Below are 17,394 nucleotides of genomic sequence, written 5' to 3' on the forward strand. Positions count from 1 at the left end.
CGCGGACCCGGCGCGGATTGGGAACTACACACACATCACACCTTTGAATTGGTTTCATCACGATGTCTTCCTTCGCCGTAAAACTCGTGGTAAATTTCAAATGTAATTCCGCACATGAATTTTGAAAAACTCAGAAGTGCGAGCCGGGGTTTGACCCACGATCCTCTGCGTCAGAGACGATAGGTCAAACCAGTAGGCCACCACGGCTTTTTTCCACCACGGCTTTCTTTTTTGAGACATTGTTAGTAATCACTATTATTATTGGTATTAACTGTAAATTCACTTTGTAATATTTTTAAAACAAACAAATAAACAGTAATTAAAAAAAAAGTCCAGTAGGTAGCATCTTAAGTAACTTGAAGTTCCACACAACCCCGATTTTAAATAAAATCATGACCAGTTCAAAAATTCCGAGTAATGGGTCCAGAATGTTTATGTTAAAGTTACTTAATAGAGTTATCGACTATACGACTTGGCTTGTTTCGTTCTCGGCGTGTTCGTAACCGGTGCAAGAAATGTGTTTTAAATTACATGACATTTTAAAAATAATAGACATACTTTATCATAACGACGTGATTTTACAGTAATTGTCAATTTTGCAGTATTGTTATAAAACAAACTAACCTTTAGTCAATATTTATCACTTCAAACATTAAAAAAACTAATTTATGTTCAGCGAGCGTGTTCTCTGCCCATTGTGCGGCTGGCTAGTCGCTCAAAAGTTGTCTGGAAGCAGACGCAATGACCAGAAAACAGTGAATTTTGGCAAATAAAATTATTTTTAATCTTACTGCGCAGCTGCCCACTCCACTGCCGTCTCCGCGTAGGCTTTAGTCTACCACGACTTTTTGGTTTAGGTTGTGGACTACTGGAAAAATAAACAACAGACCACAGGGATGCATGGCTGCGGGGGGTGACACGGAAGAATTTAATTAAGTGCAGCACGCACAGTCTTACAATGGTTAGAATTTCTTTATTAAATAGCGATTGCATAATAAACTCGGGTCCCGTCAGTTCCGTATCCGTACTTGTTCCGAGGAAAAATAGGCCATTCGCGAAAGGAATGTTTTTTCCAATGAGGAAGTATTCACACTGTCTCATCGTCTCAACCTAACTCAAAGGGGTACAGGCGTCTAATGAGAGCTGCTAGAGGTGGACATTATTTAACGTCACCGGTTACAGTAACGTGACGTGGCGAGTCACCGAATCACTGGTTTCACGTCAAGCGACAAGTGGTGATTTTTATAACGAGCTACTTTGTTTGTGGTGATGCGATTTTCGTTTTAACGTTATAGACGTAACGAACGGAACGAATGGCATGGAATGGAGTAAAAATTATAACCGCTTACCCTAACCGCTGTAAGAGTTTAAATAATAATTTGTATTGCAGTAAGGTATAAATTAGGTTGAAGGTAGAATCCTACTATATTAATTAATAAATTATCAGTTACAGTTACAGAACTTAGAGTTTAATAATAATAAATTCTTTTATTTCGGGCAACTTGGCCCATACAATAAATACCTTACAGACTAACATACATATTTATAATAAAACTAATTTGGTGACAAAACGGCGTGACCCAGCCATCATTGATATTACTACAGCCAAAAATTACGCTTGTGATAAATAACGTCATAGCTCAATAGCTTATTACTAATTACGTGAAATACTCAATTACAGTGACAGTCGCAAAACGCGTCACCGCACCGCGTACGTACAATGAAAGAAACTGGTTACTAAAATCACTGGTTTTAGTAACCAGTGACGTGATTCTTGTCACCAGTTTCGTTTCGTTTCGCTCAAATCACGTAACGACCCATGCCTAATAGCTGCCGTAATTCCCACGCGGTTTCATTGCGGATTGGTAGCCTCACTCACACCATTCACCTTCGCAGATTTATGTGAGTTTTATCACGCTTTTCATCACCGGCCTTGGTAAACCCACGATCCTCCGCTTGAGAGGCCACAGGTCCAACCACTAGACCACCACGGCTTAACACTGTCTAAGTAATGTGAAAGCTGGACGAAAAGTAGGTGATGTACTTAGTGTAGGCATTCAATTTCAAGTTTTTAGGACAACCGGATGCACCCTATTGGTTTCACAGCTTCAAGGGGCAGCAGACTTGAGTATTTTTATATTAGTTCCTCCACAGGTTTTCCTGAGAAAAAGGGTTTTGACGGACGCACAACAAAGTGATGCCATAAGGGTTAAATTTTTCCTATTGAGGTACGGAACCCTAAAATACCCAGTTATTTTTCACAAACGAATGTTACGGATAGGTAACATTAGTTATTAGTTTTTCCAATATTCTGAAGGGATTTTCTCCATAGATATCAAACAAAGACTCAATAAACTCAAAAAGTCTAAAAATATAAAGGAATGTTTCCTTTGACTACAGAAATAATGCTAAGATATTCAGTATCATACTAGACTTATAACATTTTACCTTTTCTCTATCTTTGCCTTATTGTTCCCCAATCTTCGTATTGTAGGATAGGACGTCCACCAACGAGATGGACATGGCTGGAGCCGCGAATTTACGGTGGATGGAGGCCGCTATCAATCGAAGCAACTGGAGGTCTATGGGGGAGGCCTATGCCCAACAGTGGACGTCCTACGGCTGATATGATGATGGTACAGCACGGCACAACTGACCTAACATCCTGATGATGGTCTTCCTTGACTGCGCCTGCCGCGCCTCGCCGTGCACGCTCCCGTTCACTCCATTCAGGGTCCCAGGACTGCCAGCATTGGTGCAAGAAGACCTGGGAGAAAAGTCAGGTTAAAAACCAGATTAAAGTTGATCAGGTGTATACAAGTGACTCATTTAGATCAGTCAGTATGGAAAAACATGAAATTAAATGACTTTCCCATACTGACCGATCTAAATGAGCCACTGGGATGTTCGCATGTGTGTGTGTATGCGTGTACCCTGCGTCGTCACGCACCCTATGAAGCCAGTAATAAATCAGCTTTGCCCCAACGCGGTTGTTTCTGTTGCTCCATATGTCTCAGCCACCCAGTATAGACGTGATGAAAAACATTTTTACACAGGCCAAGCTAATCTCGTCCCAATTTCATAAAGATTTTGACATGGAATAGAAAAAGTTTTTACACTAACTAATACGTGATTGATGCCCGGATATGAGTAGTTGAGGAACTTGACTGTAAAACTTGCGGTTCTGGGTTCGATCCGCGGTCGGCACTGGTATTATATTTGATAAATACGAAAGTTTGCCCTGGAGTCTCGCATGTTTTATTATAAAATAAAATAATGAAAATTCATTATTTTCATGAAACGGAGCCCATGATAATAATTATTAAATAATCATAACTACTTATATCATCATCATCATTTTTAAAAGAATAATTGTAAAGTTGTAAAATTTCGGAATGATTTGCAAAATATATTTTTTTATGCTACTTTGGTATACAAATCTATTGAGAAAATATGACGAAACACATGAAAAAGTACATTTTTTTTTAATTTATTTATATAAACAAGCGGTACAAGTGAGTGGAAAATTACGAGCCACTATTGAAAACCCCTTAGGGGTTTATGTAATAGCTGGCGATTCATCGCGTGTCAATCCGCGTGCAAACTTAAGCTACTTATAGGTACATAAGATCAAACCTGGTTATCACAGGCCAGGTAATTTTTTTTAAGATCATTTACACCGTTTGGAGTCAGTGGCAGCACTTAGAACATCACTTAAAAAAACTTTTGGAAGGGTATTTAGTATTTTCGGGACTACATAACAGTTCGTTCTCCTTCCATATATTATATATTATTCATATTAGGCAAATTAAATGCTGGCAAATACTCCAATCGGCGCAGTTTACTTGGACGAGATTTATGCTCCAACGTGTTTATCACTACGCATTCTTCAGTTAAAATGGATATATATTCCAACTTTTTTAAAACGTTGATTACTTTGCAATGATTAAAAAGGCCACAGTAATCATCTTCATAACGGAGCTTTAGTTGATTAGGCATTAAAATGTTGAATTCAGAATAGGACGGAACCATCTCTTCCCGGGTGTCGTGAAAAAGGATTAAGGCACCTGAAGTGAGACTGGTCAGCAGCGCTCTCTTTTGCCGACTACGAACTCCGGTATCGAAGTTAAGGGGAAACGACCTGACCTTGCCAAGAAAGTCTTCATGCCACTGTTAAGAGTAGTTCGCAACCATTCGCTCGAAAAACAGAATAACCCCGGATGAAAAATAAATGTTCACACATAAACACCACAAACACACACACACACACACATACACATACATACAACTTTAGTCGTATCTGTTGTAATTTCTTTTAGTTGCTATATTTGTGTAGGTACTCGTAGTTGTAGTATGTTAAAGCAGCTGCGATCAACCACCACAAGGGCCTTTCTGAATCAGCGCTGAGCTATCGAGCCCAGGGGGCCTACCATGATCTTTTCATAAACGATCCAAACGCAGAGCAGTTCAATTTAGGCACCTAAAATGAATTGTCGAAATTGGTACCACGACGTTTATTTCTCAGAGCTGAGTCTCAATGGTTTACAAGTGAATGAAAGACCGATATTGTCTCTGGTCCGAAACTGAAACGCTAAGTCGCGAAAGGGATGCCGCTATATGCAAACCAAATATTGTATACTAAAACCTCTTTATATTGGAAAACCATAACTCTATGTCATTCCGTGTTCTTAGCAACCGTTGTGTTGATTACAAAAAAAATGTTTACGCTGTCACTAATCCACGAGTCTCTTTTCCAAAGAGTATAATACCTATATAGAAAACTCTTTTCTCACTGAAAAAATAGTTTTATCAATGAGGAGTCAAGAAGTACAGTCGGCCAAGAAAGTGGTCTACCAGTTTTGACAAAAGTTTCTGTGAGATCAAATTATCACTAAGGTTGACTTTTCTAACGGAGTGTAAGAGATGCACAAATATGACGTATCGTCTATTATTTGAGATTCCTGACATTTAAAGTCATATATTATTTTGATTTTGACCTTTGTTATAAATGCAGTAGGCTATTATTTTGCGGTAATGTTATAATATGATTCCCTTCAATTAAAACCATTTCGATCTTTTTCAAGAAAAACTTTTTGCAACTGAAAAATAAATTATCACTGACAAGTGTCAAGTATTTTTATCGACGTAAATTCAACAAAAGTGTTCTTATATATTATTCTAATTTCTTTCGGTAATGCCTCGTAATTTATCAAGAGCCGAACGAGCTAATATTATAGCACTCCATAACGAGGGCTTCAGTAATAGTTGGATTTCTAGGCATCTAAATGTGTCCGTAAGTTTTAGTTCACCACGACGTAGTTCAGCGGCGGCCTTACCCATTGCGAGGCTCCGGGCGGCAGGTCTTTACGAGGTCCTTTGTCCTTCGTGAAAAGTATGTGAAGCGAAAATATAGTTAAATAAATCCATAGTTTTTAAATGTGCTTGGGTTGTTGTGCGAGGCCCCTGCAAGAGCGAGGCCCCGGCGCTGACGTAGTTTAAACATTACACTTATTCTTATTACTCCTATATTTATTTAAGTCTTAATTTAGAGGCAAGCAGTTCGTTTATGGATTACACGTGATGGCGAAGAGGGAAACTTAAATGATCGTCATCGCAGCGGTCGACGTCGTGAAATCTCAGACGATCAAAGAGAAATGATGAGACGTGAATATGATAATAATGGTTTCGTGCCGACTAAATATTTTGCAACAATGTTTGACGTTACTACTCAAACAATCAGAAATCACTTGCATTATGTGGGCTTGCATTATAGACATTACGCAAAAAAAGTTGATATGACTGAAAATCATAAAAATACTCGATTGAATTTTGCCAGACAGCACTTAGATTTCGATTGGAGTAATACTGTGTTCTGCGACGAGAAAACTTTTAAGTCCAGCCAGCATGGACGTTTACAGCTATGGCGTCGCGATGGGACACGTTACACAGAAGACCATGTTATACCGAATAAGGAATCGGGCCGCATTTCGGTTAACATTTATGGTTGGATGACTGCTGACGGAGTTGGAGAGCTGTGCTGTATGCCACCGCGAGCAAGGGCACTTGATTATGTAGATGTCCTGCAAAATTCAATGTTGCCCACTGTCCGGACTTTTTATCCAGAAAATGAAATGCCACAATTTAATTATTGCCAGGACAATTCTTCTTTGCATAAAGCGTTGGTGACGCGTGCCTGGTTCGATGCACACCCGGAAATAAGGTTAATTGCTTGGCCAGCAAAATCCCCTGATTTAAACCCAATCGAAAACCTTTATTCATTTATTCATTTATTCATTTATTCATTTATTCATAATAAAGACTTACAGTATACACCAAAGCGTCTCTATTACTAGCTAAACCTTTGGGGCCTTATGGTTCAAAGATGGTGCAACCGCCACGAGCGAACACGCGAAGCTCTTGAGCGACACTGTAATGAAGTATGGGAGGCAACCCGCGGGTCCGATCTCTGCCTACAGCTAGTAGGCTCAATGAGAGACCGTCTTCAAGCAGTAATTGACGCTGATGGCGGATACACTAGATATTAATAGATAATTTTATATTTTTGTTTTCTCACAACCAGAAATAAAGACTGACAGCTGAAGTTTCTTATTTACTAATTGGTGTTATAATAATATAAAATGATTATTCAATAAAGATAATCTAATTGTTTCTTCTATCATTGTTAATTATTTTACAGTTAAATAAAACAGAGCAAAAAATTACATTTTAATACAAATATATTCATAGACGAGCACTGTTCTAGTTACGCTGATAGATAGGAATAAACTTGAAAATTGGCTCTAAATTCGCGATAATAAATGATAATTGAATTAGTTAATTCGAGAATAACCAAAGTGACTTTTGAACCCCATAGTAACTTCAGCCGTTTACGAAGTGGCCGACTTATTGAAATAATGCTTAAACAAAACACGACGATGTCAGTTGTCAATTCAAACTTGACACATCACATGACGTAAATACATAATGAAAAAGAGAGCAATTGTCACTGTCATAACATTACTGCAAGGGGAAATCGACCTTGTTGTCTCATGACGTTCAAATAAACATCGACCGTAGGGTGGTAGACCAATTTCTTGCTGACTGTACAATGTCGTGAGTACCTATGAAAAGTTATAAAACTTGAATAAAAGTTTAAAAGTTCTTGAAGTTTAAAAATATTCAAGTAAAACACTTAAAATTCCAAAAGAATTGACAGAATGAGTAACTTATACTGAATCGCTAAATTTGACACTGAAGCGATTCAATTCCCACTCAAGTGAAGCGTCATGGTACGAAAACCGCTTGAAGTGAGTGAATGAAAATGTCTGTATCGCTGTCGCTGAACCGTGCTTGAACTGAATCGCAAAAGTAACGTCGTGGTACGAAATAGCGATGCAGTTCAATTTAGAGCCTAAACTGAATCGTATTAAGAGACATGGTAGGCCCCCAGCACAAGCGGAGACTGGCACCCATTGCCAAACTCTTTAGCAAACTGCAGTATTTTTTAATTTAATTGTAATTGTACTAATCACCTTGTTTTGGCAAGAAACATTTTTTTCATGCAGGTTCGCTTCCGTTCCTACACCGATGATCACGACCATTGTCAAGATTGTGACAAAAAAAAATTGAGCAGTACTTTTATAATTCAGAACTTTAGGTATTTTCAGAAATTTTCACAGATACGATAACAAAAACCTACACAAAGAGCTCAAGTTTGTTTTGTTTAGCGAAAATGTAAAAACTACGCATTAAATAGCCATATTCAAAATATTTTCCAACGCTCCTGAAACCCTAGGGACCCATTTCTTTACGCTCGAATGATTACGTTACACGGTTGAGCTAATGTGAGAAGAAAATTAAATGTGATATTATACGAACAACATGCTGGAAAAAATTGAGTAGTTTATTACGAAAGTGGGCAGAAGCAGCAGGCAGGAAGGTTGGAAGAAGTGATGAGATGGGAAGATGACGCTGCGAAAATCGCTGGAAATGACTGAACAAGCACTCCCAAAGATAGAGTTTTAGAAGAAGTTGGAGGAGGCGTTCGTTTATGGCGCTGGTAGACGTCCATATTCACCGGACTGCGGACCGACTTGCGGTGTCGTATGGCTTACAATGAATGTGTGTAGGTACATGCACCGGGCGGGCGATGTTGGGCATATCTCTCCGTGACAGGTTCCGAAATACGGAGATTCGGAGACGAACAAGGCTCACCGATATAGCCAGGGTAATCACCAAAGGAAGTGGAAGTGGGCTGGACACATATGCCGCAGGAGTGATGGAAGATGGGGAAGGCCGTGATGGAGTGGAGACCCAGAACCGGGCGGAGAAACGTTGGTAGACAGGAGATGAGGTGGACCGACGACCTGGTCAAAGTGGCGGGAAGGTGCTGGATGAGGAGAGCACTAGACCGAGAATGAGTGGCGAGCAATGCAGGATGCCTACACTCAGCATTGGGTGGCTATGGCTGAAGAAGAAGAAGAAGAACATGCACCGGGCACTGTCCGGTGACTTAGTCATACAACACCGCAAGTCCGGCAAAAAAAGCGTCTGTTGTCGGGTGAAACAACTGACCTCTACGAGTACGAGCGGCCTTAGGAGGCTCTTCTATAAGGCCCATGTCTAAGAAGTAAGAGACTGCCATTAATCATACTAACACTTTTGCAGGTGGTAGGACCTTGTGCAAGGTCCGCCCGGATTGCTACCACCATCTTGCTCGCTAATCCTGCCGTGAAACAGCAGTGCTTGGAGAGTAAGACAGCCGGTGAAATTACTGGCACTTGAGGTATCCCATCTTAGGCCTCTAGGTTGGCAACGCATTTGCAATCCCCCTGGTTTTGCAGGTGTCTATGGGCGGTGGTGATCTCTTATCATCAGGAGACCCACTTGCTCGTTTGCCATCCGGTTGAAAAAAAAAACTTGGTAATAAAAACATTAATTTGTTACTGAACCAGTAGATACCTACACCTTTGGCCTCATTTCCACCTTTCATTAAGTGAGATAGAGGTCAATCATGCGGGTCAGTTTTATGTAAAAAAAAAAGTAATAAGACCGACACTAATTTTAAAACTATTCGTAAAAAGGACTGAGGTTGCTCAAAGAATTAGTTCGCTGAAGTGGCGTTGGGCTGGCCACGTCTGTCGCAGGACTGATGAACGGTGGAGCAGACGAGTCCTCGAATGGAGACCACGGACGGGAAAACGTGTAGGGCGTCCTGAGGCACGGTAGTTGGACGACCTTAAGAGGGTTGCTGGCGGCGGATGGATGCGAGGGGCTGAAGACAGAGTGTTGTGGGCCACAATACTCTGTCTTTGTGAGCCACAAGTTTTGGCGCGCCATGGAAAAGGCCTATGTCCAGCAGTGGAAGGACCGCTGTAGGCTAATGATGATGATGAAAAAATTACAGCTTTCTAGCATTGATAGTCCCTGAGCAAAGCCTAGGAGGGACAGACAGACATGGCGAAACTATAAAGGTTCCGTTTTTGCCATTTTGGCTGCAAAAAAAACAATCATAATTTGATTGCTTAGTAGCGACATCTCTTGTCTGGGTGAGCGGTTGGTTCCGAAAGAGTGTGACGTCTCTCGATGAGAGCGGAACATAGATGTCGCTAGTGCTGCTGCATAAGTAGCGTACCTAGTAGAAATAAGCAACCTGAGATAATATGTATGCATAGGAAAAATTCGTGTCTAGATTCCTGTCCAGCGGTGGTGTAGGGGTTATAGCACGCAGCACGGATTGCTGAGGGGGTTCGATTCCCAGCGCTGGTCTCTTTTTCTGGTTTTTCTGTGCATCCATGTCTCAGTTTGTATTTTCGATATGTATATCCTGTTAAATTTAACCGTATTATATTAAATCGATGAACACTAATATTAATATTCCTCTATTTGATGTTTGCCAGACAAACAAAAGTGCCGTTGAACACGGAAGGAACTCATCACGAAGCAATATTTCAACAAGCAAGTAAACAGAATAAAAGTTGAATTAAAATCTGGCCAATATTAATAACGTTGGAAAGCATTTGAGCAAAAATAACTTTGCTAAACTAAAGTAAAAGGGCATAGTGGCATAGACACTAAATTATGCATTTTAGATCGTCATCATCATCCCAGCCTATATACGTCCCACTGCTGGGCACAGGCCTCCTCTCAGAACAAGATGGCTTGGGCCATAGTTCCCACGCGGGCCCAGTGCGGATTGGGAACTTCACACGCACCATTGAATTGCTTAGCAGGTTTGTGCAGGTTTCCTCACGATGTTTTCCTTTACCGCAAAGCTCGTGGTAAATTTCAAATGTAATTCCGCACATGAATTTCGAAAAACTCAGAGGTGCGAGCCGGGTTTGAACCCACGACCCTCTGCTTGAGAGGCGATATGCCACCACGGCTTATTACTATTAGATACCATTATATTATTAATTATTACATTAGTATTATTAAGTATATTTAGTTTTATTATTGTTTTAGCATAATTAACATTAGATATTTGGATTTTATTAATTGCAATTATTTATAATAATTACGCTGTATTATTATAAACGTGCTCGTCTTAATTTTCATAAATTAACTTAAAATAATTAAATTTAAAATAATGTACTAAAATGAAAACAATACAATACAATGACTCTTTATTGTACCTACACCAGAAATAGTAAGCGATACAGAAAACAGGTACACAGAGAGAAAATAACAAGGTAAGCAACAGGCGGCCATATCGCTTAAGAGCGATCGCTTCCAGGTAACCTTTTACACAACTGATAGCCACTGAATGTACCCCACCCATATATAAATAAGCTTTAAGTTTTTTTATCAAATAACTGGCAAACGAGCATGCGGTTCACCTGATGGTAAGCGATCACCGCCACCCATGGACACCTACAGCATTATTAGGATTGCGGGTGCGTTGCCGGCCTAAAGGGGAGGGGATAGAGGAGGGGGGAGGGGAGTTGGGCCTCCGGATTTCCCAGTCACCGTACGAAAATGTAGCAAAACTACTATTATTTCACGCCGGTATTCTGTGGGAGTGTGGTACTAACCCGGTCGAGCCGGCCCATTCTTACTGCAGCCAGCAAATGGTTACAGTAAGGTTCTACCACATGTTAAAAATGAATGAGTCTATGAAAATACTAAAGGGATGTTTCGCCACCCATTTATTAATTTTATTTGACGGATACATGTGATGCCGTCTCCGTCTATTCGAACAGAACAAACAGAGACGGCATCACATATATCCGTCAGACCCGTCAGCCCGTGGTGAAACAGGGGGTTGGTCATGTAGACTCTCCGAGCGGTAGAATAATGAAAAAGGCTGGATCTAATTAAAACCGTGTTTCAAATAATTTGTGCTATGTGTGACCCGTAACCTATCAAACTTATCCTATAATATAAACTAGGTAGGTAGGTACTTAACAGATTCGCAATGGCAGGTATTTACATAGAAGGTATACAAGGCAAGTCTAGAAGATGTTCTTTGAGTCTGATTTTTAACATAGATTTACTTAGTTTATCGTAACTTAACCCTTTAAATATTGTAGAACTCAAGTAATGATAAGATATCTAACCAAATTTACTCAGAAAATTATTGCAAGAATAAAAAGAGACACACTTACAAACTTTAAAATATAGAGATCACGTGAGTTTCATTGTTAAAACTACTCTGTAAACGATTAATAAACAATATAACTATGAGGACTAAATAATAAATAATTATAATTATTTATAACATCGTTGATGATGCCTCGGAGAAAGGTCAAGATCAAAATCAAGTTTATCTTTATTCTATTCATCATTGTAAAGATGAATAATGTCATAATGTCATAATATAATGTTTTAAGCTTTCGTGATTTTAACTCATAGTCAAAATACCACAAACCCCAGACTCAGAAGTCTACTCGTGACCACGGCCACTGTAATGTGGTTGAAACGTCGAGGTAAATATTATCCGTGTGTTTTAGCGTGATAAGTCCCGTTTGTGGTCTTTTGACAATAATAATAATATCATAACTCTGACTGTCTGTAAAGCTTTAAGCTTATCAAACTTCGCATACTCGATGAGGAATGTTAACGCAGGTAGCAGAAACATTATCATGCTATAAAAAATCAAAGCAAATAGGCGACTGCATGTTTGACTAAGTTTCATTTTTAATACAAGCTTTTTTTGCTGACTGTACTTTTTGTTGTTTGTACTTGCATTGCCATTTTAACTGCATATTTCAACCAAATTTCAAGTCGGTGATATTAACCATTGAGGAGTTCCCTGCTGCGTAGACGATCATGGCAGGACCACCAAGATGTCACTACCAGATTATTGTATTGTCATCAAATTTTCATAAGTACGTCAAATTTAAAGCTATACCAATTAGACCACTGGAAGTGTGTCAAATTACCTTTCAAGATTTGACCCAAACAAATAGGTTAACAATAGGTAAATAAATAAACAGGGCAAGCTAAAGAAAAGCTTGTAAAAATACAGTAATGGAATTAAATAAAACGGAATAAAATTCTGATAACGCGTTCCAACCGTGATTCACGATTTACTTGTCTAATAAATTGGCCGTAAGATGGCAGCACTTCGATACCGTCAGGAATCTAACATTGGAATTCCTCGCCGAGGCTTGATAAACCAATTTAGAGCGGAATTCCATTGATATCGTCGTGCATCGGATCTTAAATGAAACTGTATTAAAAGCAGCTGGGAGTCGCAATTTAATCTCATTTCGTCCTACTTACGTTTCACTGCGGGGCACAGGCCTTATCTCAGAATGAGAGGGCTTGGGTTGTTAGGCCTAGAAACTTGAAATTGAGTAGGAGCAATCGTAAAGCACAATCAAAAAGAAAGGTCTTAAAACTAAAAATCTTACTTTTTAGTTTGTCTATGTCAGTATCCATCTAAAATGAAGCCACACTGCGTATAGGTAGCGCCACCACAGTTGAGGTCACACACACAAGAACACGTCGTGTAACAGCAGGATTTTGACATTAACTCATTTTTATTCATTCTCATTTTGTGCAATCAGTGCTTTTTGTAGCTGTGTGTGTAATCATTCACCTCAACTCTCGTGGCACTACTTATACATTTTACTTAGGAGAGCGCTATGCTAAGTTAACACCGGAAATTAATACATACCTACTTTGTAAACCCTCTGCTGCTGGCTCTCTGCGGCTGGTTGCCAAATACTTTTACTAATTAATTAATTGATGCGTATAAATATGAATTATTCTCAATTAAAAACACCTCAGTGACATAAACACGTCTAGGCCATTAATTCCCGCACGACCGCACGCGAATCTGGCGTGACACGGATTTATTGCGGAGGGTAGAACGCCTTCGGGTATATGTTTGGCTTTACTTTACATGACATCGCCTTTCGTTCTACTGCGGTTCCACTGAGGCGGAGACGAGCGGAGCGGAGAGACGTGTAGGATCGATCAATCATATTAGTTGAAATCCACACATCTCGGAGACGAGATGAGACGAGATATCATATGATTGATCGACTCCTACACGTCTCTCTCTCCGCTCCGCTCGTCTCCGCCTCAGTGGAGCCGCAACCTTACGTCAGTAAGAGTTTGTTTTTCTATTGTCACGCGCAAAAAGGTTTATTAGTATATGGATGAAATAATTCTGATCAATATTTCACAATGCAAGTAATAATTGCCTAGTTAAAGCCGCGCTCACAGTGGATGCAGGCTGCCTCAAAGCAGCTGAATTGAAATTCCGGGATTTTTAAAAAATCCCGTGGCAATTTCCGAAAATTAAATCGTTGTTTTCATTGACGTTACATTAAAAACTTATGTCAAATTTCATGACTTTAAGCCCAGCGGTTGTTATTTCGAGATTTATCCTTATCCCGTGGGAATATCGGGATAAAAAATAGGTATCCTATGTGTTATTCCAGACATCCAGATACCTACATACCAAATTGCATGACTCGAAGCCCAGCAGTGGTTATTTAGAGATTTTATCCCTATTCCGTGGGAATATCGGGATAAAAAGTATCCTATGAATCCAGGTTATAAACTAACTTTTTTTAAAAATTATCCAAAACCGTCCAGCCGTTTCAGCGTGAAGAAGTAACAAACATACTCACTCACTAACTCGCTCACTCACTCACAAACTTTCACATTTATAATATTAGTAGGATAGAATTGTTAAAATTTACGTTAAAGGTATTTACTAAGTCAAAACAAAACCAACCCCAACTTCGATGTTTCCATGTTTAATGGCTACTCTTGCTGGAAACACATAAATCTCGAGTTAGCGTTAAGCTCAGTTTAGTAGTGTCAAATTGTATGGAACTGTCAAGTTTAAGCCTGGATTAACTATTAAATCTTGATATTTTTTTTCCTGCAAGACGGCCTAAGTCCAATACGAATTTAAACGAGGAAACAATAGAGATTTAAACAAACGAACGGCCCTTTTTAATTTTAAATATACTTAGTTCGATGTTATTAAGTATTCGTAGGTTCGATGAAAATAAAAATAAAAATCGTCACAAATCTAACTTTATGTTCCATTCTAAATTCAAATTTCCTGTACGCTCTAACGGCAATTTAATGCCTTTTTTATTACTTGTTGTTAAGGCAACTGTATAGTTAATTGTGTGAATATTTTATATGTCTAACGTACCTATTATGATAAAAAAAAATACAAACGGCTAAGCAAAGATGTTGCAAAAGCCATTTTGACACATAAAACTGTTTTTTATGACCACATGTTGAATAACAATATAATCTTCACTTATGCTTGAGCTCATTTTATTACAGTTAAAATTTACGTATTTACCTACTTATTTTTTATCGGAGAACTAATATTTTTTTACTTGTAGGTAAATAAAATAAAAAAACGTGATTTAACAAACTCTGGGAAAAGTTCGTTAACCCAGGTACTTTACGGCTAAGCATGTGAGCCATAAAATATATTGTCTATACCCATTACATCGTATCATACTATGATCGTAATAGCAACGTGTCAGCCAAAAATATATTCTTTGTATTGGCTCTGTGCACGAAATCAGCGCCACCTATCGTCCGCAACTTTGCTGGCTCTAAGGCTTGACGTTAGAAATTTCATCGCGACATTGTGACAAAAATTAAACCTATCACGTATTAATATATAATACAAAATAACTGTGATACCGTGGTTTGGGTGGACAAAGGGTTGTGAATTAATTTTAGTTCATTAAAGTTGAATGAGGTAAGTTAAATGTATCCAAACGGTGTGATTTATTTCGGTTATGTCAGGGCTTACTTCATGTTTAGTTGTACTTTTACTGTAAAACAAAAAGGTAAAGCTACTTTAATGGTTTTTTCAAATAATAGTGAAAATATATCGCAAAATGAGTATCATTTTGAAGACCGGTTTTGTGAGTTCACTCAATACCAAATTTCAACCACAAATAAGTAATATGTATATGCATTAAACCATTCATGTTGCATACAGTGTTTTTAAGCAATCAAGTAAAAACTACAAATCAGGTAAGAAAAAAAACTTAAGATGGCGTTTTTTGACAAAAGTTTTTTGTATTTTTTTATAAGTAAAGTATATAATAGGCTCTCATTTGAGATATTAAACATTGAAATCGGTCTATTACTTTAGCTTGTAGAATTTTTTGAAATATTTTTTAAAGAAGTGGCGCCATCTCAGTTCCTAAGGGGTGAAACTTCCGCTGCTGCGAGTCAAATCACTCAGTTTAGTCTGTACTATCACTGTACAAAGCGGCTTGCTTTCTTTACGAAGTGCAGCATTTTGTCTCTAACAAGTATGACTAAAACCGTTCCAGCAAAAGGAAAATTGTTGGTATCTGCTGGACATGTCCGGGATGTAGAGGAATTAAGAACAAAACAGGGACAGTGTTCAAAAATTCAAGCTCGCTCCATAAAACGGACATCTATTACTAAAATTAGGTAGTAAGCCTAAACAAATTTCTTTGTTAACGACAGATTCATATGAGTATGACAGATGACAGAGCCTACATTTCGAAAATACAAACTGAGACATGGATGCACAGAAAAACCAGAAAAAGAGACCAGCGCTGGGAATCGAACCCAGGTCCTTAGCAATCCGTGCTGCGTGCTATAACCCCTACACCACCGCTGGTCAGGAATCTAGACACGATTTTTTCCTATGCACACATATCTCAGGTTGCTTATTTCTACTACGCTACTTATGCAGCAGCACTAGCGACATCTATGTTCCGCTCTCATCGAGAGACGTCACACTCATTCGGAACCAACCGCTCACCCAGACAAGAGATGTCGCTACTAAGCAATCAAATTATGAATGGTTTTTTGGAGCCCACATTATTTCTATTTTTGGCCACTATGAGCGCTGCGATAGATTTCATTACCCCCACCTAGTACTTCGACTTAGACCATGCCCACTAGCACGTTTCCTAACAAACCATCGTCGTCGCGTGTCATGTATGCGCTTGATATTCCGTTCCTGCCACGTTCCTATTACGATTATGGTATAATACGGTGTGTAGTGGGTAGAGACCTTTAAGGTCTGTTAACACTGTTTTTAAGCAAATAAACGTTTACATACTTAACTAACAACCATAGGCATTTGAAATGATGACTTAATTGGGACTTATCACGCTAAAACATAGGAGTAATATTTACCTCGACGTTTCAACCACATTACATGGTGACTCATCAAAAATGAAGTGTACCGGATTGCTACCACCATCTGGCTCGCTAATCCTGCCGTGAAGCAGCAGTGCTTGCACTGTTGTGTTTCGGCGTGGAGAGTAGATAGCCGGTGAAATGACTAGCACTTGAGGTATTCCATTTTAGGCCTCTAGGTTGGCAACGCATCAGCAATACCTCTAGTGTTGAAGATTATGGGCGGTGGTGATCTCTAATCATCAGGAGACCCACTTGCTCGTTTGCCATCCAGTCGAATAAAAAAAAGAACCTTCTTTAATTCTTCTATACAGGATGTTTACAAGTCTTCGATTCCGGAATGTTTCAAAAGATTATTGGGTCAGTTTGTTGGAACGCCTTTGTGAAAGGTTTTTTTTCCGATTTGAAAGATTGATAAAAAGTAAACATGTCTTTTTCCCTAAAGAGGAGTCAACTCCAAAAAAACACAGATATGAATCTTTCGCTGGAAAAGTCGCTTATATCAACTAGGCGTATTCCATTTAAATTTAATTCAAAACATCAAGCGTCTATTGAAATATTTCGCAAAAATATGAAGACATCCTGTACAGTCACCAGCACTAATATCTGACACAACAAGCGTGCATAAATATCTGATACGACTCTATTTCTAGGGCCGGAAGAACGTGTCAGATATTTTTGCACGCTCCGCTGTGGCAGATATTAATGCTGGTGACTGTACATCTACTATTTATTTATTTTAATAGTTTAGTTTAGTTTTTTTATTCATTC

At 39.0% G+C, this 17,394-nt stretch overlaps 1 protein-coding gene across 2 annotated transcripts in view; it reads right to left on the reverse strand.

Moving 5' to 3' along the window:
- LOC141435562 (neuropeptides capa receptor-like) overlaps window positions 1-17,394 on the reverse strand; it is a 114,830-nt gene that overhangs the window by 29,414 nt on the left and 68,022 nt on the right. For both annotated transcript variants that reach the window (XM_074098281.1, XM_074098280.1), the window contains exon 5: window positions 2,658-2,767. In XM_074098281.1, the coding sequence (XP_073954382.1) occupies window positions 2,658-2,767 (110 nt within the window). The remainder of the gene's footprint in view (window positions 1-2,657; window positions 2,768-17,394) is intronic.

This window comes from Choristoneura fumiferana, chromosome 15 (assembly GCF_025370935.1).
Source record: "Choristoneura fumiferana chromosome 15, NRCan_CFum_1, whole genome shotgun sequence".
Lineage (NCBI taxonomy): Eukaryota > Metazoa > Arthropoda > Insecta > Lepidoptera > Tortricidae > Choristoneura > Choristoneura fumiferana.